The 23,680-nt window shown below is 48.4% G+C and overlaps 2 protein-coding genes across 2 annotated transcripts in view; one reads left to right on the top strand and one right to left on the bottom strand.

The window, feature by feature from the left end:
• The window catches only part of LOC135219787 (CWF19-like protein 1), a gene marked incomplete at its 5' end in the record, with an annotated part of 332,999 nt that extends 318,829 nt beyond the window's left edge, over positions 1–14,170 (bottom strand). The window contains 1 exon segment of the mRNA XM_064256860.1: positions 14,131–14,170. Coding sequence (XP_064112930.1) covers positions 14,131–14,170 — 40 coding nt within the window.
• LOC135219785 (dynein axonemal assembly factor 3-like) overlaps positions 14,126–23,680 on the top strand; it is a 61,769-nt gene continuing 52,214 nt past the window's right edge. The window contains exons 1-7 of the mRNA XM_064256859.1: positions 14,126–14,461; positions 14,649–14,752; positions 15,641–15,822; positions 16,506–16,652; positions 17,124–17,422; positions 19,116–19,255; positions 19,420–19,980. Of these exons, the coding sequence (XP_064112929.1) occupies positions 14,383–14,461; positions 14,649–14,752; positions 15,641–15,822; positions 16,506–16,652; positions 17,124–17,422; positions 19,116–19,255; positions 19,420–19,980 (1,512 nt within the window). The 5' untranslated portion in view covers positions 14,126–14,382. The remainder of the gene's footprint in view (positions 14,462–14,648; positions 14,753–15,640; positions 15,823–16,505; positions 16,653–17,123; positions 17,423–19,115; positions 19,256–19,419; positions 19,981–23,680) is intronic.

The raw sequence follows: 23,680 nt of genomic DNA, 5'->3' as shown, positions 1-23,680 counted from the left end.
GGCATCCACTTCCCCCCCTTGTAGAAGGAAGTGGTGGATATTCTGCTCCTATCCCTAGTGAAAAGGGATAGGATGGGGCTCAGTCATATAGCTCACCTGCATCTCGTCCTCATCCAGCGTAGTGACGGACCGTGGCCCTCTGCCCACAGGTAGAGGAGGAGAGACGGGAAGAGGGAGCCAGTCACTCACTCATTCACACATCCATCCACACAGTCACACCAGGAACTCGATGCTGTTTCAGCCTGCGAGGGTCTGGTTAGCTACACAACTTGTTGAGCAGCCACCACGGGTCCCAAGGAAAAGGTATCCAAGGACCTGTGGGCAATATCCCGAAGGTAGAAGGACGTAAAGGTAGTCTGGTTAGACCAGACCCCTGCCTTCAGGACCTGCGCCACGGAGAAGTTCTTACGAAACGCCAACGAGGGGCCAATACTTTCTGACTTCGTGAGCTCTCGGACGGGACGTACGGATGTCGTCACTACCATCAGCTTCATACGCCCTCCTGATGACCTCACGCAGCCAGAATGAAAGAGTGTTCTTGGATACTTCTTTCTTGCTGACCCCGGTGCTAACGAAGAGGCGTCGACACTCAGCCTGAGGTGTCGAGTTCTCTTCAGATAGCGCCGTAGCGCCTCACAGGACAAAGCAGCATCTCATCCGCATCATTATCGGTGAAGTCCATTAGGGAGGGAAGGGAATCGTGAATGACTCGAACCTGTCGTCAGGGATCGACGGTTTCTGAGTCTTCGCAACGAAGTTCGGGACGAAATCGAGCGTCACGGATCCCCATCCCCTGGAGTGTCGTACATCATAGGAAAGACCATGAAGTTCCCCTACTCTCTTCGCCGATGCCAGGGCCAGCAAGAAGAGGGTCTTGAGGGTCAGATCCCTGTCTGACGAACTCTCCTAAGTACGAGAGTCACATCCCACGCAGGGGGCCTGAGTTCCCTGGGTGGGCAAGACCTTTCGAAGCTCCTCATAAGCAAGGAGATCTCGAACGAGTTCGAGATGTCCAATCCCCTCAGTTTCAGGACGAGCGCCAAGGCGGCTCTGTATCCTTTGACTGTGGGTACTGAGAGGAGCTTCTCTTGGCGAAGAAAAACGAGGAAATCCGCTACCTGCTGAAGAGTGGCTCTGAGAGGAGATAGACCCCGTCTACGACACCAACCACAGAAGACGGCCCACTTCCCTGGTACACAGCTGCAGAGGACTGACGGACGTTTCCAGCCAATCTCTGTTGCTGCGCTACGAGAAAAGCCTCTCGTTCGCAAGAGATGGTGGATAACAGCCAGCCGTGAAGACGTAGGGACTGGACTGCTCGGTGGTACCGCTCGACGTGTGGCTGGGCGAGAAGGTTGTGCCAAGGGGGAATCTCTCTCGGTTCTCCTGCGAGAAGAGCCAGCAGGTCCTGATACCAAATGGCCTGTGGCCATTTGGGAGCCACCAGGATCATCCTGAGATTCGGGGTGACCAGTGCTCGACTGATCACCTTGCGAATCAGGCTGAACGGGGGAAAGGGCATAGACGAAGAGGTTGTCCCCAGGGTGTTTGAAGAGCGTCCTCTGCAGCTGCCCATGGGTCCGGCACGGCCGAGAAGAACACCTGGAGCTTCCTGTTGTGCCGGGTGGCGAACAGATCCACGACTGGTCGCCCCCACAGGTCGAAGAGCCTTTCCGCCACGTCCGGTGTAGAGACCATTCGGTCCCTATCACCTGATCCGGACGGCTGAGCGTGTCTGCTACTACGTTCCTCTTTCCCTGGAATGTAGCGTGCCGACAGCTCTATTGAGTGTGCCTCGGCCCACTCGTGCACCTGCCGAGTCAACTGGTACACGGGAGAGACACTAGGCCCCCCTGTTTGTTGACGTAGGGCCACCACCGTGGTGTTGTCGCACATCAACACCACTGAGTGTCCCATCAAGCGTCTGGAACTCTTGGAGAGCGAGGAACGCTGCCTTGAGTTCCAGTACATTGATGTGAAGGTGCTTGTCGTTCTCGTCCACACTCCTGAAGTCAGCAACTCCTCCAGGTGTGCGCCCCATCCCTCGGTCGATGCGTCTGAGAACAGCTGCATGTCCGGGGGGGGAGTGCGCAGAGGCACTCCTCTTAAGAGGTTCCTGTCGTCCAGCCACCAGGCTAGGTCCTGCTCACCTCCTGTGTCAGTGACACTGAAAGCTTGTTGGGGGATCCGTCGCCTGTGACCAACTCTCCTTTAGTCTCCACTGAAGAGACCGCAGGTGAAGAACGCCCGTGAGGGACTAACTTCTCGAGTGACGACAGGTGTCCGATCACGACTTGCCATCGCTGAGCTACCTGTTCCTGCCGAGACAGGACTGGTTGGCTGCCTCCCTGAATCTGCTGATGCCGCGAGTCTGCGGGGAAGACTCGCCCTGCTACCGTGTCGATCAGCATACCCAGGTACTTCATCCTCTCCTTGGGCTCGAGATCGGACTTTTCGAAGTTCACAACGATCCCCAGATCGCGACAGAACTCGAGCAGTCGATCCCTGTCCTGTAGCAACTGCGAGCGGAGCTCGCCAGGACTAACCATTTGTCGAGATAACCTCATCAGACGTATCCCGTGCGAATGGGCCCAAGCAGACACCAGAGTGAACCACTCGCGTGAACACCTGTGGGGCGGTTGAGAGACCGAAGCAAAGTGCCCTGAACTGGTACAACACCGTCCCGTCGAGGATGAAGCGGAGGTACTTTCTGGAGGACTGATGAATGGGTATTTGGAAAATACGCATCCTTCAAGTCCACTGAAAGCATGAAATCGTTCTCGCTGATGGAATCGAGCACTGAGCGTGCCGTCTCCATCGTGAACCGGGTCTGGCGAACAAACCGGTTCAGGGGAGAGAGATCTATCACCGGGCGCCAGCCTCCCGTAGACTTTTCCACCAGGAAGAGTCGACTGTAAAAGCCCGGTGACTGATCCGTGACGATTTCTCACAGCTCTCTTGCTCAGCATGGTCTTGATCTCCTGTCTCAATGCTACGTCCTTCGATGACCCTGGAACGTACGACTGCTGTTGGACCGGGTTGGAGGTGAGGGGTGGCCGAGATTCGAAGGGTAATAGATATCCCTCCCGAAGGACATCTACAATCCAGGTCTCGGCGCCGTAGCGCTGCCAAGTTGCCCAATGGCTGGCCAGGCACCCCCCCACTTCCGGCAGCAGGTGAGGGGGAACGCCGTCCCTAGCGTTTCCCCCCTTTCCCCCCTTTCTTCGACTTCTTCCCAGAGCCTCCACGGGAGGAGGAGGGCTGGGAGGAGGGCTGGTTACGGCTCCCCTTGGTAGAAGTCGAAGAAGACAGAGTCTTTCCCCGGGGCTTCGACGCAGCTACCGTCTTAGCCACCGAGGAAGCGCTAGCCGAGCTCTTAGACTTGGCCGCAGTCCGAGGCTGCCCAGAAGCCTTCGAGACTGCCTGGTGAACCAGACGGTCACTGTCGTCAGTGCGCCGTCCTGTCCACCGACGAGCGTCCACCATCTCTCCTGGAAGAGAGACGTGGAACTCCGTAAAGGTCCGTTGCGAAGTCCCAACGCCCGCTTCACGCCCGGCCGCCCTGGAAACCCGAGTAAGGACAGCGTCCCTTCGTCGGAGAACCAGGTTGGCCCACAGGTTCACCGTCTGGTGGGCAAGGAAGGAGATGGCTCTTCCTCCAGACTGGCAAAGTCTCCTGAAGGCCGAGTCATCTTCGGGAGAAATTCCCCCGGAGTTGGCTGCGACCTTAGATACTGTGAGGGACCACAGATCTAGCCAGGAGACGGCCTGGAAAGCTGCCATGGCGGTAGATTCCAGGCCGAGTGCCTCTTGCTGCGAGAACCACAGGTTCTCGGACAGGAGCTGCTGCAGACACACACCCGGAGTCAGCCTGGCTAACTCCGGGTTCACCTGTTTGGGCGGCATCGGGTCTTCAGATGGCACGTAAAAACGCCGCTGTCGCAGCAGAGGAGGTGGAAGCAGCTTGCTCGACCTGCCAGACTTGAGCGAACCGTTCTTGTCCGGAGACAAGCGATTCAAACCTGGTCCAGCACTGAGTCCGCAAGCTCAGAACGCGGCAAACCCACCGTCGGTCTGGGTTCCCTCTTCGGGCCCCAGAACGACTCGAGCCGGGGACGTGGGCTCGGATGGTGGGAGCGGCGATCCTTCCGCGAGGTCGTTGTGCTGACGAATCAGCGCAATAACCTCGGCAAAGTTCCTCTGGATCTCAGGAGTGACTGCGTCCTGCGGAGTCGGACCGTCCAGTCCTCAAACACAGGAGCATCTCCCGAGACCCTCCTCCCTCAAGGGGAGGAAGGACAGCGACAAACCCCTCTCGGTCTCCTCCAACCACCTGTGCGTACGACCTGGCTGGCCCGAGAACCGTGCCTGGTACGTACGACGACGTGGTGGGATCCTGAGGGGCGCACCCCTCACGATCACTCCTCAATACCTCGCCCCTCCCGGTGTAACCCTGAGGAGGTTGAAGGTATGGGAGAGGCAGACCTGACGCTCCCTCCTCGTCGCTGGCGCTGGCAGAACCAAGCGGGTTTGGAAGACTGCAGGCGATCGCCAACCCCGCGGTGGCGATCGAGCTGCAGACCTAGTCGAGCCGTCTCGCTGTGGAGAACGGCTGGACCGAGAACAGCGGCCCAGGTCTCGTGTGTCAGAGGAGCTGGTGCTGGTCGCCGTACCCGATCGCTCTCTGTGAGAGTGACGGTCAGGCGACCGGCGAGCTCCACTGTCACGGTGAGATCGGTGCGTATCCTCACGGTGCGTCAGTTCGCTGGTACCAGCCGTGGGCTGGTGCCGGCGAACGGGGGGGGGGACCTCTTCCCAGCCTCAGCCCGTGGCCGGTCATGGACCGTCACGTCCGCCCGGGTAGCCAGCTGCTCGCCGCGAGAGCGAGAGCTGGTCTGGTGAGAGTCGCGTGAGCGGCTGTCACCAGTCTTCCGCTCCGTGCCGTGAACCTGACGCTGAGCGACTCAGAGGTCTGGTTCTTGGCTGTACGGCCGCTGTTAGGCGACCGTACACTCGGTACCTCTCGCGAACGACGAGGCCGAGACGGACCCTCTGCTGCTGTGGCCGAACCACTGACAGCAGGTGAGGAAGTGCCGGTGTTAGCCGGCACTCCTCTGGTCCCCGTAGTCTTTTCCTTGCGGAAGAAGAGAAACGGGTCCTGCCCCCGAATGGAGCAGGGTGACCAGCGGAAGAACCCCCCGTCTCACCAGAGCGAGACGGGCCCTTAGAAGTTCCCGCAGGAGACTTCTTAGGGGGGGGGGGGGGGTGGGGGGGGAGGCGACATTCTTCTTCTTCGGCGGGGGAGCCTTAGAAGAAGAAGGGGAAGACGGCAGACGACGACGACGACGAAGAAGACGATGAAGACGACGACGACACCTTCCTCCTCTTCTTCTTCTTCTTCGTCAACCTCCTCAGGACCGACGTCAGATCTGTCATCCAGAGCGGAGCCGGGGCTGCTGTTGCCGAAGCAACAGGGCCCGACGCACCTGTCCGAACAGATCAAGCATCGGGAGCAGCGGCGCCAGGAACAGGAACAACATCAGCAGGTGCAGGCATCACAGGAACGGCAGAAGAGCACGAGGAGCAGGTACAGGAACGGCAGCAGTGGTCAACGTCACGTCCGTGGACAGCAGCTGGGCAGGTACGGCAGGTACGGCAGACTGTGTAGGCGGTCCAGATGGGCGACCAGCGGCACAGCATCCTAGGTACCGGTGGGAGGTCCAGGGGCGAGCTCTTCGGGCACACGAAGTTCCGGTCGCGGCAGCACGGCAAACCCAGGTGGCGGCATCACACTCCCGAGGTACGGCGACTGGCCCCTGCACCGATGTAGTGGGTGTCACAGAGACCGCGTGCGGGGTGTACACCAGGTGAGGAGGTGAAGCGTAGCCGGGTGTTGTAAGGGTCGTGGTGGTGGTCGTGACCGTAGCATGGGTGACCGCCACGGAGCCAGCGAGATGGTAGAGCAGCCCCTGGACATCGGCACGCCCTGCAGCCCCAACGATGCCCACACTGTCCCGAGGTCATCCTTCGCGGCAACCGCACCTGAGGAGGCAAAAGTCGGGTGATTAGGGGGATCCTCTACCCGTTCGCGCGGAAGACGAACGGATAGAGGACCCAGCAGTACAACTCGACGTCAGGGTATCTAGCGCCCTCCTCCACACTCGACAAGTCAGGAGAGGAGAAGGACCTAGAAACCCCCCCCGAAGGGGAGGCGCGATACGTGGAAGTTGAGCGGGGCGGCAGGAAAGAAGACGAAGTGTCCGTCACCAAAGGAGTCGCGGGAGAGCTTTTCCGACGACTCCTTTGCAGGCCTTCGCTTCTTCCTGCCCTCATACAAAGTCCACTGCGCCTCCGACCAATTATTGCAAACATCACATGGCTCGGCTCGGGTGCATTGCGCGACCCCGACAACCGAGCACACAAAATATGAGGGTCTATCTCCGGGAAAGAGCGGAACTTCCCGCATTTACGCCCTTCGGTACCCGGGCATAGTCTCCGTGGGGTCGCGAGGCGAGGAGATTCCATCATTAATCAAAAACACTTCAAATATTATGAAAGAGAGAAAATGATTGTACTTACAATGAATTCTTTCATACACAAACACAAACCATATACTCAAGAAAGCAAACGACGAGAAGCGGGCAGAGAGCGTCGAACACACACGTCCACATCGCTGTCAGGCCGAAAGCAAAAGTGATTTGTTTACTCCCAGTCGCGCGCGCGCGCCTGTCGGACAAGCAGTTAACTACCGAACCCCTTGTTCGAAAGCTTACGACCTATCCAGCTGCCGCTAGTACCTTCCTATTGTAAAAGGACCGAAGGTTTGTATGCCGTGTCGGAACAAACAAGGAAATCCGCTACCTGCTGAAGAGTGGCTCTGAGAGGAGATAGACCCCAGAAGACAGCCCACTTTCCTTGGTACACAGCTGCAGAGGACTGTCGGACGTGTCCAGCCATCCCTGTTGCTGCACTGCGAGAAAAGCCTCTCGTTTGCAAGAGATGGTGGATAACAGCCGGCCGTGAAGTTGTAGGGACTGGACTGTCTGGTGGTACCGTTCTACGTGTGGCTGGGCTAGAAGGTTGTGCCAATGGGGAATCTCTCTCGGTGCTTCCGCAAGCAGAGCCTGCAGGTCCGGATACCAAACGGCCTGAGGTCGTTTGGGAGCCACCAGGATCATCCTGAGATTCGGGGTGGCCAGCACTCAGCTGATCACCTTGCGAATCAGAGAGAAGGGAGGAAAGGCGTACGCGAAGAGGTTGTCCCACGGGTGTTGAAGAGCGTCCTCTGCAGCTGCCCATGGGTCCAGCACAGCTGAAAAGAAAACTTGGAGTTTCCTGTTGTGCCGGGTGGCGAACAGATCCACAACTGGACGCCCCCATAGGTTGAAGAGCCTTTCCGCCACGTCTGGGTGTAGAGACCATTCGGTTCCTATCACCTGATCCCGACGGCTGAGCTTGTCTGCTACAACATTCCTCTTGCCTGGAATGTAGCGTGCTGACAGCTCTACTGAGTGAGCCGCGGCCCACTCGTGCACCTGCACAGTCAACTGGTGCAACGGGAGACACTAGGCCCCCCTGTTTGTTGACATATGCCACTACTGTGGTGTCGTCGCACATCAACACCACTGAGTGTCCCACCAAGCGGTCCTGAAATTCTTGGAGAGCGTAGAACGCCGCCTTGAGTTCCAGGACATTGATGTGAAGGTGCTTGTCGTGATGGTCCCACACACCCGCAGTCAGCAACTCCTCCAGGTGTGCGCCCCACCCCTCGGTGGATGCGTCTGAGAACAGCAACATCTCCGGGGGAGGAGTGCAAAGAGGCACTCCTCTTAAGAGGTTCCTGTCGTCCAGCCACCAGGCTAGGTCCTGCCTAACCTCCTCCGTGAAGGACATGGGGAAGCACGGTGGATCCTTTGCCTGTGACCAACTCTCCTTTAGTCTCCACTGGAGAGACCGCAGGTGAAGACGTCCGTGAGGAACTAACTTCTCGAGTGACGACAGGTGGCTGATCACGGCTTGCCATTGCTGAGCTGCCTGTTCCTGTTGAGACAGAAACCGGTGGGGTGCCTCCCTGAATTTGCTGATCCGCAAGTCCGCAGGGAAGACTTGCCCTGCTACCGTGTATCAGCATACCCAGGTACTTCATCCTCTGCTTGGGTTCGAGATCGGACTTCTCGAAGTTTAACACAATTTCCAGATCGCGGCAGAACTTCAGGAGTCGATCCCTGTCCCGTAGCAACTGCGAGCGGGAGCTGGCCAGGACTAGCCAACCGTCGAGATACCTCAGAAGACGTATCCCGTGCGAATGGGCCCTAGCAGACACCAGAGCGAACACTCGCGTGAACACCTGTGGGGCGGTTGAGAGACCGAAGCAAAGTGCCCTGACTTGGTACACCGTCCCGTCAAGGATGAAGCGGAGGTACTTTCTGGAGGATTGTTGGACGGGTATTTGAAAATACGCGTCCTTCAGATCCACTGAAAGCATGAAATCGTTCTCCCTGATGGAGTCGAGCACGGAACGTGCCGTCTCCATCGTGAACCGAGTCTGGCGAACGAATCGGTTCAGGGGAGAGAGATCTATCACCGGGCGCCAGCCCCCCGAGGCCTTTTCCACCAGGAAAAGGCGGCTGTAGAAGCCCAGTAACCGATCCCTGACGATCTCTACAGCTCGTTTGTTCAGCATGGTCTGTCTCCTGTCGAAGAGCGGTGTCCTTTGATGAACCCTGGACGTTGGTCTGAAGATGGACCGGGTTGGAGGTGAGGGGTGGCCGAGATTCGAAGGGTAGTAGATATCCCTCCCGAAGGATGTCTACTATCCAGGTCTCGGCACCGTAGCGCTGCCATGTTGCCCAATGGCTCGCCAGGCACCCCCCCACTTCCGGCAGCAGGTGAGGGGGAACGCCGTCCCTAGCGTTTCCCGCCTCTCTTCGACTTCTTCCCTGCTCCCCCTCGAGAGAAGGAGGGCTGGGAGGAGGGCTGATGACGACCCCCCCCTGGCAGAAGTTGAAGGAAGAGTCTTACCTCAGGGCTTAGACGGGGCAACCGTCTTAGCAGCCGAGGAAGCGCTAGCCAAACTCTTTGGTTTAGCCGCAGTAGCTCGAGGCTGCCCAGAAGCCTTCAAGACTGCCTGGTGAACTAGGCGGTCACTGTCATCAGTGCGCCGCCTCTCCACCGCAGCGTCCACCATCTCTCCAGGGAAGAGAGAGGAGGAACTCCGAATAGGTCCATTTCGAAGTCCGAGTGCCGCTTCACGCCCAGCCCCCCTGGTTACTCGTGTAAGGATGGCGTCCCTACGACGAAGTACCAGGTTGGCCCACAGGTTTGCCGTCTGATGGGCGAGGTAGGAGATGGCTCTACCTCCAGACTGGCACAGTCTCCTGAAAGCCGGGTCTTCTTCGAGAGCAGAACTCCCGGAGTTGGCCGCGACTTTGGATACTGTGAGGGACCACAGATCCAACCAAGAGACTGCCTGGAAAGCCGCCATAGCTGTTGATTCCAGGGCAAGTGCCTCCTGCTGCGAGAACCAGAGGTTCTCCAACAGGAGCTGCTGCAGGGACACACCCGGAGTTAGCCTTGCTAGCTCTGGGTTAACCTGTTTAGGCGGCATCGGATCTTCACAAGGCACATAGAATCGCCGCTGACGCTGTAGAGGAGGAGGAAGTAGCTTTGATGACCTGCCTGACTTCAGCGAATCCTCCCGTCCGGAAACGAGAGACTCCACCTGGTCAAGCACGGAGTCAGCCAGCTCTGATCGCAGCAGACCCACCGTCGGTTTGGGTTCCCTCTTCGGGCCCCAAAATGACTCGAGCCGGGACGTGGGCTTGGATGGTGGGAGCGGCGATCCTTCCCCAAGGTCGTTGTGCTGACGAATCAGCGCAATGACCTCGGCAAAGTTCCTCTGAATCTCAGGAGTGACAGCGTCTTGAGGAGTAGGACCATCCAGTCCCTCCAACAAGAGCAGCTCCCGAGATCCTCCTTCTTCAGGAGGAACAGCATCAGACCCCTCTCGGTCTCCTCCTGTCACTTGTGCGTACGTCCTGGTTAATCCTAAGACCGTGCCTGGAGCGTACGGCGTCGTGACGGGATCGCGAGGGGCGCGCCCCTCACGATCACTCCTAGGTACCTCTTCCCGGCGTATCCCGAGGAAGTTGAAGGTACAGGAGAGGAAGACCTGATGTTCCCCCCTCGCTCACTGGCAGAACCAGTGTGCTTGGAGGGCTGCAAACAATCGCCAACCCACGGTGGTGATCGGTCTGCAGGCCTGGTCGCACCGCTCACCTGTGGCGAGCGGCTAGACTGAGCACAGCGGCCCCGGTCCCGTGCGTCAGATGAGCTGCTGCTGGTCCCCCTATCCACCCGGTCCCTGTGGGAGCGGCGGTCAGGGGACCTGCAGAGATCAATGTCGCGGTGAGACCGGTGTGTGTCCTCGCGGTGCGTCGAACCGCTGGTACCTCTTCCCAGCCTCAGCCCGTGGCCGGTCAGAGACCGTCATGTCAACCCGGGCTGCCAGCTGGTCGCTGCGAGAGCGGCCGCTGGCCTGGCGAGAGTCACCTGAGCGGCTCTCGCCAGCCTTCTGCTCCGTGCCGCTGTCCTGGCGCCGAGCGAACACGGGCATCAGAACTTTGGCTGCACGTTCTCCCTTGGGAGACCGTACACTCGGAACCTCTCGCGAATGAGAGACCGAAACGGAACCTGGTTTAGCGCGCTCACCAGGCGAGGAAGTACCAGTGTTAGCCGGTACCCCTCTGGTCCCCGTCTTCTTCTTCCTTGCGGAAGGAGAGACGGGCCCTGTTCCCGAAGGAGCAGGAGGACCAGCAGAAGGACCCCCGTCCCACCGGAGTGGGACGGGCCCTTAGAAGTTCCCGAAGGAGCCTTCTTAGGGGGGGAGGAGGCAGCCTTCTTCTTCTTCGGCTTGGTAGCCTTAGAAGTCAAAGGGGAGAGGCGGCAGCAGACGACGAAGAAGACGATGAAGACGACGACGACGACGACGACACCTTCCTCAGCTCACGCAGGCACCGACGACGTCAGATCCTCCATCCAGGACGGAGCCGGGCAATTGCCGAAGCAACACAGCCCAGCTGCACCTGTCCGGAAGGACCTGAGTCTGGGGCAGCAACACCGTGGACAGGAGCGGGAACAGAGGGAACAGCAGGAGTGTCAAGAGCGGCAAGGCCAGCAGCAGGAACAGCGGTAGCGGCAGGTACGGCAGGCTAGTCAGGTAACCCAGGAGCGTTATTTTCAGCCACCGTCATCCTGCGTACCGGTGGCAGGTCCAGGGGTGAACTCTTAGGGCAGCGGAAGTCTGGGGTCGGCAGCACGAAGAACCCAGGGCGGAGGCGGCACGCCCCTCCTCGGTACGGCAGCGACCGGCCCTTGTACAGCGGCTGTCGGCGTCACCGTCATACATGTGGGGTATATACCAGGTGAGGAGGGGCGGCGTACCCGGGGGTAGAGATCGTGGTAGTAGTGGTGGTCACCGCTCCATGGGTGACTGCCCCAGACCCCGCCAGATGTTAGATAAGCCCCCTGGATACTTGGCACGCCCCCGCAGTCCCAGTGACGCCCACACCTGTCCAAGGTCGTCTCCCACGGAAGATGCACCTGCGGAAGCAACAATCGGGTAGTTATGAGGGGTTCCCTCTCGCTTGGGGGGAGACGAACCCCACCCAGAGCGGACGGAAGACCCCGAATACAGATGAACGTCAGGGTAACGGGCACCCTCCTCCACACTCGACAGATCAAGCGAGGAGAAGGACTCCGAAACCCCCCGAGGGGGAAGGTGCCATACGCGGGAGCTGAGCAGGGGGTAGGAAAGAAGACGATGTGTTGGTAACCAAAGAAGTCGCTGGAGAGCTTTCCGACAACTCCTTGGCAGGTCTACGCTTCTTCCTACCTTCATAAAAGCCCCACTGCACCTCCGACCAATTAACATACATACATGACATGGCTCGGCCCAAGAGCATTCACTCCCTCGGCACCGAGTACACAATTCATGGGGATCAACATCTATGAAGGAGCGAATGCCGCCACATTTACGCCCCTTCAGCCCAGGGCACACTCTACGGGCGATCGGGGGGCGCGGCGAAAGCTCCATGTCTTGATCCATAATCACTTTAATAAATTGATGAAAAAATGAAAAAGGTACTTACAATTTTCACTTTCACAACCAAACAAACCAGTATAAGAGGCAAATATGATCCAAAAGCATACAACGATGTAGCAGGCAGAGAGCGATGGCGAACAACGTCCTCTCACCACACGGCCGAAAGCAAAAGTGATTCTTCACCTCCCAGGCACGCGGCGCGCACACTGTCGGACAAGCAGTTAACTACCGAACTCCCTTGTTCGAAGCTTACAACCGTTCCAGCTGCCGCTAGTTACTTCCTATTGTTAAAGGACCGAGGGTTTGTATTACGTATCGGAACAAACTGAGCTTAGTGTGACATCACTATCCCTTCGAGAGCTAGCCAATCATAAGCATGCGGTGGGCGGGGCTTAGCTGCAAAGCTAGGCGGACTCTCTGTAGTATGACAAAACTCGAGGATCTGAACCTACTAGCACAAACGAGTACTAGTCTAGGATAAGCCTTGTGCTTGCTGTTAAAGTATTAGCTACTTGGGAGGGTCCTGGGCCCAGCACCCTAAGTTACATTAGGAAAGTAATTTCTGGTTAAGTCAAGGCACGATGCTCCAAAGGTTAGGTTAGTTTAAGGATATTTTGGTTAGGGGCATAGGCTAGCCAGTGCCAGCCCATGGGCCAAACATAAATTTAGTCGCGCCAAAGTTACTATGGGGGGGAGGGGGGTTGAGGGGGGATAAAGTGCCCCTCCCCAAACCAGGTCAGGGCACAGCTACTTGTCAGGTTGGGAAGGTAAGGTCTGATTAGGTCAGGAGTCAGGATACAGCATTCTAGTTAGGATAAACAACAGCCGACGATCCATCGTCATCTCTCTGGCCAGGCCTTATTCACTCGATATCTAATTGGTGAAACAAGAATACAATTACAACTTTAAGCATACCATTCAAAAGATTGAAGTTTTGTCAACATAATGTGATATATGAAAGCCCCATACGAACTTAAATAAGCATGTGAACTCTTCGTAAAATATGTTTTCAAGGCAGTTTTGAAATCCAATATGGCGGCAATCGGGTGGCTGGCCGGTCTAACCATGTTGGCCTCTTTTTCATTACCCTGTTTAAATCTTAAAATATGGCCTTAATTTCTAACTTTGGAGAAAATACTTACTTCGAAAGGAGAGTAGAGGTCTTGAGCTCCTGTTATCACTACCAACTACTCATGACTGATGACCATCTCCGGTGTCAGGACGTGTTAAAAGTACTTTTTCGGAAGGTGGCCTAGCCGCGGTAGTCGGTGAGTTGGCTAATCCACGTGGTTGCTTACCCTAAAAGTTTAGGTTTGGCTCATTTTCATGGTTGGTTTTCTCCTGGCCGCCTGTCTCGCTACTCAGCATCCACCCTTATTAGCAAAACTGAGTTTGGTAGATCTAGGGTACTTATCCGCGACGGCCTAGACTATGGCAGTTAAGGTTTATCTATGCAGTTTTACCTACTGAACAAGAATTTTAAGTAATATTTATTCGCACGATTGTAATTAACCCCCCAGGGGCCAGTACTAAACATGGCAAAATACACTGGATGCCCCAATCCTTAGTTGATGTCGTATCCGCGGTTACGTTCCTTGCACTCCGTGCGGACTGCTTCTGTAGAAATACCAAGTTTACCTGATGAAGTTGTAAGAACACATTCATAGCCTTGGGCCTAGGCAACATCTGACCCGATCTGTAGACCCAACCAAGGCTACCTGGCCTAGAGAAAACACCTAGGCCTATGCCAGAATGCCATCAGCCTATGGTTGAAAGTAGTACAAACTTACTGCAATTACTTTGTCATCTTATCCCAACTGAAAAATTACGTTTACTAAGTGACTTTGGAATACTAGATATACCTAGTACTATTTAGTATAGCTAGCCTACTAGCTATGATTGCCTCACCACCACTGTAGGCCTAACCAGGGATACTAGGCTTAGGGTTAAACATCTAGCTATACTAGCCTACCTAGCTATAAGCCAGAATAAATTCATGCTTAAAACGCAGTCACGTTACAACTTACATCTTTTCAACTTTGTCGACCATTTTACTAGAGAGCAGAAAGTTCAACCATTAAGACATACACTGCAACATAAAATAACTTTTTTCAAAGACGTCCTCACTTGGCTAGACTATGAGTGTAAACATTGTGTGATTGGACAGGGCTCTCCTCCAGAAAGGTGATTGGTCGGCCACCCAGTTACCATGGCAGCGGAAGTTGTTTACCCCAGGTGCGTTTAGTACAACTCTGCAGGCGCAGTGCATTATTGTCTCTATGTGGAAAATGTATGGCCATGGGATATTCAATTGGTGGGGGTTTTCACCTGCATCTGATCTTATTAGTTATTCTAACCGTAAGTAATTTATCATGTTCGTGAGACATTTGTATTAAGTATAAGTAAATAAACAAAAACAGGCTATCAATGAATAAAAAAACCTTTGTCCGATTAGTCGGGAAGAAAGGGTCTGCTGGCATTAAGTCATTTTAATCTCAAAGCAACCGACCTGGGTGTATCAGTAACTTTTAACTCGTTTTCCCAGTTACAGACGACCGCAAAGAATATCAGCTGCTACTGGTAGGGACTGGAGATCACCGGCATTTGCTTAGCATGATAGCGAAGAGGAAAAACGGGACTAATCTAAAGGTACAGTATTTTCTGCACCTCAATTTGTACATTCATGAGCTTGGGTATGGGTTCCCAAAAATATGGCTTAATTAACGGACATGTCCAAGCCATCCCACCTCACTTTCAACCGTATTTCACCTACATAGCAATTCTTATTTCCCTCATGGAAACCTGAAATTTTAGGTATTCTTAATTACCTTTTTATACACTATGAATATATCATCAGTCCTCTATTATGAAATCGCTTACGTTAATTACAGGTTATATCAAAGGTTCTTTGCAGAGGGTCAAGATAATTATCTTGGAATTTCTCTCTCCTTACTTCTCACCCAACGTTATCCGTACATTAAGGGGTCGGTTGCTTGATGCGCCTTCTTCACTGTCTTTTAAAATCAAAGGTATCATCCTCCACCAAACCTCTTCTCTCCATACCTTCTTTCACTTTATCTCGCCATCTAATTCTCTGTCTCCCTCTCGATCTTCCTCTAACAGGTTCCTTCCAAGACCTCTTCACTCCCTTCTCAACACGTATCCATACCACTTTAATCGTGACTCTCTTATTAGGCCTAACTCTCTAATCTGTACTAAGCTGCCCTTCTCATTTCATTTTCCAATCTCTCAAGCAGCGATATTCCCGCTATCCACCTCAGCATTCTCAATACTGTTCTTTCAAGTTTTACTTCCTCTTTTCTCCTTAGAGCCCATGTTTTCTCTCCTTACCGTCCTTCTCAAAATTTGCCTTTTACTTGGGATTGCCCCCTTCAAGCTAACGCTATACGTATCTTCTCTGGATTGATTAATTGATGATAATAACACTTCACATGATAACGACCTAATTTCATAGTCCTATACACAAAGCATACTATATGACAATCTAGAGAAATAACGAACGACTGGTACTTACAGATATTTATCATCGAGGCTCATGTAGAACTGTATGCAAGGATAATACTATTGCTTGGAGTATGTTTACGGAGAGGACTGGGCCTTCAAGAGAGAGCCACTCTACTCCTCGACCTCTGGGGAAATTTGAATCTGCGACCTGTATCGAAAGATTACCTTCACAGCGTTGCTCGAGAGTACGCAAGGTAGGGAGGTACTAATGTTTGTGATATTGTACGTTGCATTTTTAATGGGAACGAATCACTGATCATAAAGTAGTTAATGACAAAGACTATCCAACTGTACTCTCTTAACTATTCTCGAGAAAGAATAATTAGTGAGGCTAACAATAACGTATGGATATTACTTTTGAAATCAAGAATGGAATCATTATGAATTCGATAGTTCTTTCCGGTAGGGACTTGTCACTTGTGTTTTGCTAACTTACCAATTTACTTTTCTTTAGTGTTCTCTTTAAATGAACATATTTTTCTTCTAATCCTCTTCAGCATCTCTTAAATTCATCGTATCCCTTCAGCCTATCATAACTTTCCCAAAAATATTATATCATCTTCAAAGTTCTAGATATTTACTTCTAATCCTCAATAACAAAGACCCGTAATCATGACTCTCGCTAGTCAATACCAAGACGCAGTCCACCATTACCTACTTACCAAACAAGCAATAAGCATCTATGAATCATCAAACACATCATTAAGGTACCCCAAACCTTCTCCCCCATTTAACCAATAGGTGTAGTTATTTTCTAAAAATCTATTTTGTACATTGTCATTTTATTTTGAAGCCGTTCACTTCTTCAAAAAATATGAAACTTTCCAGTACAAGAACGACTCAACGCTGAACAGGTATGCATTAATCTTTATGGCAGGAACGTAACAGATGCCTCCCAGTTTGATCGCCTGGTGGGCATAGTTGCAGCATCTAAGCTTAAATACAAAGAAAGAGACGCTATGGACGACGTTTTCAAGAGTTGGTACAAGCTCCAATCATCGGAATATGACTCAGCACTTGCATGGTAAGGGAAGTATCATTAGAGCAAGAGTAGACAATGCCCCAGACGTTAAATTTTCAGAGCTCGATATCAACCAGTCAGTAACAATTTTAAATACTTGAACATTTTAATCTACACCAACGCAACAATTCACATACAAAATACAAAACTCTCGCTCAACTTGTCATGTTCCCTTGCTTAAAATGAATCATTATAATACACCATTACACTACCGGGAAAAAACATACGTATGGCCACTATAATTGAAGAATCTATTAGTATATTATAAAGATAATTACAATTGACATTGCGAGAGCTTTAATACGGTATATAAATAATTCATGAGGTTAGAATCTTACCACAGCTACAGAAACTGAATTTTCATGAAACAGTAGTGTGTAATAATATTAACAATAACAATAATAATAATGAGCATAGCAGCATTTATAATCTTACACTTATTTAGCAAAATCCTCACTCCACTATCCTTCACAGGGATGCCCGTTTAAGGCAATTCCTAAAGAATCGTTACGACAACAGAAGAGGTGACGCGGACTGGGCCTGGCACATGAGACTATCTTTTCGCCTGGACAGTTTTTGCCCTTCATCAACGGCGGAGAAGAAAACGTCGAGCAACAACAAAGAATTCATTGAAGCGCCAGAGAATCGAGATAGATACGTAGGCATCTGTACTGGATGGGGAAATGAGTTTCTGGCATGGAGGCATACAGGTCACGCTTTTGATCTGGCCGTGCAAACAAAGTCTAGTGAGCCAAACACTTCTCTAGCATCAGGTACGTCTTCACATAACATGGCATTTTTCGTATAGTATACTGTGAAATATAGCACTCATGAATATATAACTAACTAGAAGTGACTCTAGGGCTTTTGTTTCTAAAATTTCCATGAAAGGTGGAAGATGGTAATACTAATGCCAATGGAGCACTTAGAAAAAAAAAACCAATCTACAGATTTCAGGGAATCTTCTGTACAGAGGAAAGACACAAGCTGAACAATTTTGCTTGTGCTGATAAAAGTCGCAAAAAAATTGCTCCTCCTAAATATACATCTTGTTAGTGAACAACCGGAAATTATTTTAACAATGATCCGAAATTGAGTATCATTTCTTGTACTTGCAATAGCCTTTCTTTTGTGTGTAATAAAGCCACTAGGCAACATAAAAAGATCGAAATGTCTTAAAAAAAAAAGGTTGGTTGGTTGGTTTTATAAAGTTTAGGTGTAACACCAAGCACTGGGGCAGCAAAGGCCATTCAGTGCTTACTGTATAACTTTATGAGATTATAAGATGTGTTATATCATATAAAACTGGTTTACTTCTTTGAGATAATTTACTATATTTTGAAATGGGGCATTTTCTCCTAATAGTTCTTCAAGTGGTATATTATATATATTGTTGGATCTTCGTTTTCTTTCGAATTTATGGCATTCCGTCAGCAGATGACGGACTGTGACCAGAGTATGACAGTGGTCACAGTAAGGGGCCCGTCTTTCCTCGCCTTGCACATCAAGTATTTATGTGTAAAGTATGTTAATCTTGTTAATATGACATCTTCCCTTCTTTGACATTGTTGTCTATTCCAAGACTTTACAGATGATTTTATATGCTTTATTATTCAATTCTAGCCATTCTTTTTCCCATTTTGATTGACAGTATTCATTTATTGTTGTTTTAATATCATTGTAAGGTATTTGTATTTTTTTGATAGATTCCCTTTTTACTGTCTTTTTGGCTTCTTTATCCGCCACCTCATTACCCTTAATGCCCACATGGGAAGGGACCCAACATAGTTTTATATTTATAGATTTCCGTTTTTCTATTATATCTACCCACTCCCTTATTTCTTTAGTTACGGGATGAGAAATTGTGTATTGTCTTAGCGCTTCTAAAGCACTGTAAGAATCCGTGTGTATTAAAAGGTATCGTTTGCATTTCCCACCATGAAGGTATGTTTTATAGCCTCCAATATAGCATTTATCTCTGCATAAATAAGACTGGGGTTCATTTTCACCTCTAATGTTTATCTATAAAAACAATAAAAAAAGAGCTATCGTAATATGCAACTATTAACTATCAGATGATTTTCTAACCAGCTTCTATGGGCATTTACTGACGGAAATATGAATCAAATTAAAAGTGTCTCCACAAAAACAGGAGCATGAACGTTAGGGATTTTATTTTTTTAGCCTTATGTTCAACACATGGCGAGGCCGCACAACAGTAAAAACGTCATAAAAACACGCCAGTAACTTATCTCGCACACTACACTTAACAGGTTAATTACAAGTCAACGACTTATTGGTAGTGCTTCAAGAGGTTCCAGGATTTACAAAAGATCTCATTAAAGTTCATATATAATAATAATAATAATAATAATAATAATAATAATAATAATAATAATAATGTCTAATAATAATATCTTCTCAAGCCGATACTTCATGGAAACGGTTGCCATCTCATCTTTCCAGTGGCTGTCTTCTCTGTGGGTCTGCAAAAGCACAGAAGGGTTGGTTATTGGGGAGACATTTTGTCAGGACCGTTTCCCGCTACTGCTCTTGCAGCGACCAACATCGAACTCGCCAAACTTCAGAACGGGAGAAGTAAATATGTAAGCAAACTAATTTATCACTTTTAATATTTTGGAATACAATTATCATAATAATGGATTACGAATTTCACCAGCACAAAGTTATGACGGGGAGGTGGTGGACCCTGTTTATGTCTGAATGTCCACCTCAAAGTCAATCTCAGGTTACTTTTTAAAACTTTCAGAGTGGAACTGAAGTTGCCCAAAAGAACACCGAATACTTTTTGGAATTATTATGGAAAAACTGTCGTGTTCAGGACACTGTAAAAGCAACTAAAAAAAGTTTTTCATTAGAATGCAACATTCCGATGAAGGCAAATGGAAAACAAGTGAATGAAAATTCGTGCACAAAAGAAGAAACTGGGCACAGGGATAAGAGGCACATAGCAGAAATCATGCACACTGGAGCGAGTGACGCACAGCATATGCAGATAGAAGCCTGTCTGACAGACACAGTAAATTTAGAGACTGATGAAACGGAAGAAACCAAACGTGATTTTGAAGGAGGCACGATGAAAGCAGAAAATAACGACGGTCGGGAAAAGCAAGAAAGCTTCGATCAAAATATTGATGGATTCCAGGAAAACCAGAGAACAGAAGGAAAGAAAGACTTCAAGATCAACGAAGAAGCCTCAGCGCTGAACAAAGACTCGAAACCAACATCGGACCTTTATATCAGCCTTGAAGGAGTGCAAATCATTCTTCTGTCTCCAACCAGAATGAACGATCTCCGCAATTTACCAGAGGTAACGGAATACATCTTTTTAATGTTCAGAGTTCTCATGCTTAGCCTTTTACGTTTTCAGTGGTATGAAGCCTAAGAGAATGTGCAATTGGAATAAAAATTTGTGCACATTGGGGTCTGATAAGTATGGGTGACCACCAAGAAAGACCCAGACGGCATTGAAATTTACGAACTCTAACATACATCAATCCCAACTGCACGGCAAATCTAAGATTTAAACTGTGTGTGTGTGTATGAGTAGATATAGTACCCAACCCTATAGATGTTTCGGAATTTAGCTGTCTGTTGAGTAACAAAAACTATATCACACCCAGCACTTGACATTTTCTAGATATTTGACAGCTACAGGAATTTCGCAAAGTTCATAACCTAAACTAGTATGTAGTCTACATTCAACATTCAATTAAAGATTAATCTAGAAATGTGTCATCTGAAATAGAGGTTGGGAAAAATAATTATAATGATGTAGCTGATAAGTACAGAAGTCCCTTAAATGAAGGTGTTACTGTTGTAAAGTGTACACACACACACACATATATACATATGCATATTCATAGATAAGATTTATACGTGTTATATATGTATCTCTCTCTCTCTCTCTCTCTCTCTCTCTCTCTCTATATATATATATATATACACATATATATATATATATATATATAATATATAATATATGAAATTGTAATAGCCACAATGCTCTCTTAACTTCTCAAATTGTTTGCACTTTTTTGGATACGCTTGTCACTACAAAGCCTTGACCTCCAACGTCAAAGAAAGTTTTTTTTTTTTTTTTTTTTTTTTGAGAAGTTAAGAAAGCATTGTGGCTATTACAATTTCATATGTATCTGGTATAAATAATATATATATATATATATATATATATATATATATATATACAGATACAATAGAGTATAGACAGGTATATGCTTAAAAAATCACAGTAGATGCACGTGACTTCATTAAATAAGCGAATACCACAGGAAAATGATAGTCAGAAATCCAAGTGCTTTCGTCTTTACTAAGTCATTGTCAAGGAACGAATATATATTATATATTATATTATAGTATATATATAATATATATATATATATATATATATATATATACATATTATGCATTATAAACGTATACGTAAATTATTATACACACCCTACAATTGTATATATAAACACACTATATATATACACACATGCATATACACATATATACGTGTGAGGGGGTAACCAAATAGTGCTAAGGTGTGCATGAGACTGGAATGGAATGGAATGGAATGGAATCAGGGATTTAGGGCATATAGACCCAAGTACTGGGACCCACGAGGTCATGCAGTGCTGATGCATGAGTTCAGGAAGAGATTTGAACAATGTGGAAGCTAGGGTGGGAATGTATGATGGGCGTTAAGCAAAGTCTTCTTCACGGATGTCATATATGAAGTGGAAGAACAAACACTGAAGCGGTAGAAATGAACTGTTTACGTAGTCTATGTGGAGTAAAAAGCATTGGTTTGAACAGTATATAGAATTTAGGCCAAAGGCCAAGCACTATAAGGTCATTAAGAGCTGATACGGAAATTGACAGTAAAAGGTTTGAATGGTGTAACAGGAAGAAAACTATGAATCAATTGTCAGGAGAGGGTGGAAAGTAAGATGGATAAAAGAGAATACGAACGGAGGATGATTAAAAGGAACAAAAGGGATTGCAGCTATAGGGGCTGATGGGATGCTGCAAAAGAACCTTCACTAATGTCTGCATGCGCAGCACAAGGTGCCCTATGGCACTAGCCCCTTACGAGGTGGCGTAAAAAGAACTGTTGGTGAGCAATTTATGAGATGTGTACAAGAAAGGGTGAAAAGAATGGCATACGTGAAAGATTGAGTCATTTTGGTATTTTTTCACTATATAGGAAGAATGGAGGATGGTAGGTTGGAGAAAAGTTCTTTCAGAAGTATTAGGCAGAAAGTACAATATCAGAGTAAGGGTTATATGAATAGTGTGGTGTTCGAAAGTAAGGCCCTTCATATCCAACAAGTGTGAGAGAGTGCAATGTGCGTTGGGGTCCAACGCTGTAGATGGGTCTTCTGTATACTAGGTGTAAAAAGCATATAATGTTGTGGAAGTGACCAGTTGGTATCTTGTTCTTATTCCTCTGGAATCTTTAATATATATATATATATATATATATATATATATATTATATATATATATATATATATATATACATATATATTGCTCTTTCACAGACTGATGATGCACAGATGTTTCATGTGCGAAACGTTTCGTAGTTATAAACTTGATCCTTTTACAACTTGTATCATGGACACCCTCTGAAGATTTGTATATAATTTCTCCACTGAACGATTTATATATATATATATATATATATATATATATAATATATATATATATATAAAATCGTTCAGTGGAAAAATTATATACAAATCTTCAGAGGGTGTCCATGATACAAGTTGTAAAAGGATCAAGTTTATAACTACGAAACGTTTCGCACATGAAACATCTGTGCATCATCAGTCTGTGAAAGAGCAATAAGTCAAATAAATAACATACAAAACCATAAAACACAAACAGAACTCACATGTATTAAAATAGTCTTAAAATTAACCAGAAAAAGAAATAAGTACAAAGTAAAAACAGTAAAAAGAGAGAGAACACCCAAACACTAAACGTTCATGAGGAGAGAAAATGGAAAGACCGGTCGTCAAATGTGGGTGACAACGTTAACTATGCCAGGTATAGAGTGGCTGAAGAAGTATTACCATTTAACGAAGGAACAAGTTTCTTAATGTATAATGACTCGAGGGTAGTTAAGTGATCAGGATGTTTGATATAATCTATTATTGTGAACTGTTCTTTCTGGAGCTCAATTTTACAATTATAAGCATGGTTCCTGATATTAGAAAACTCTGGTTGTTTTAAACTTTGTCCAGTTCGGAAACTAAAACCTAAATGACTGCAATATCGAACCCTCAGCAACTTTCGAGTTGAACCAACGTAAGAACCTGGACATCCAGGGCATGTAAATTTGTATATGACGTTGGATCTCATGAAGAGCTGAAGGTGATCTTTGAAATTAAAATAGGAACCTATTGTACATGGATTGTTTGATATCAATTTGACCGTGAGATACGGAATTTCTTGTTCATTGATTTGTTTTAAATTGGATATGAATTTCAGATCAGAAATATGTGGAACAGTTGCATAAAATAACCTTTTTGGAACATCAAAATTAGGAGATAAAGGCTGAAAAATCCTTGCAAGTATCTGGTTGACAATTTTTAAAACTAAGTCCTGTGGAAAAGAGTTGGACTTACAAAAACCAACAAATATGAATCTCATCATGAAAAATTTTCCAAGAAGATGAATACTTTAAGGCCCTATTCACTAATGTGTGGATGGTGTTAAATTTAAAAGAATGTTGACAGGAACTATAAAAATTATTAGCAAGTCCTGTATAGGTACGTTTTCTGTAGACTGACGTGGCAAATTCTGAGTTAATTCTAGTGATTCTCAAATCTAAATATGTAAAGTACCTTCATTTTCAACCTCTACTGTAAACTTAATATTCGGGTAAGCGTTATTAATAAATTCTAGAAATGAAGAACATTGCCAAGGATGCTGGAATAACGCTAAGGTATCATCAACGTATCTATGGTAAAAAGAGGGTCTAAAATTAGAATCACACT

The sequence above is a fragment of the Macrobrachium nipponense genome, chromosome 1 (genome assembly GCF_015104395.2).
Source record: "Macrobrachium nipponense isolate FS-2020 chromosome 1, ASM1510439v2, whole genome shotgun sequence".
NCBI lineage: Eukaryota > Metazoa > Arthropoda > Malacostraca > Decapoda > Palaemonidae > Macrobrachium > Macrobrachium nipponense.
This window is presented reverse-complemented; position numbering and strand designations above follow the sequence as displayed.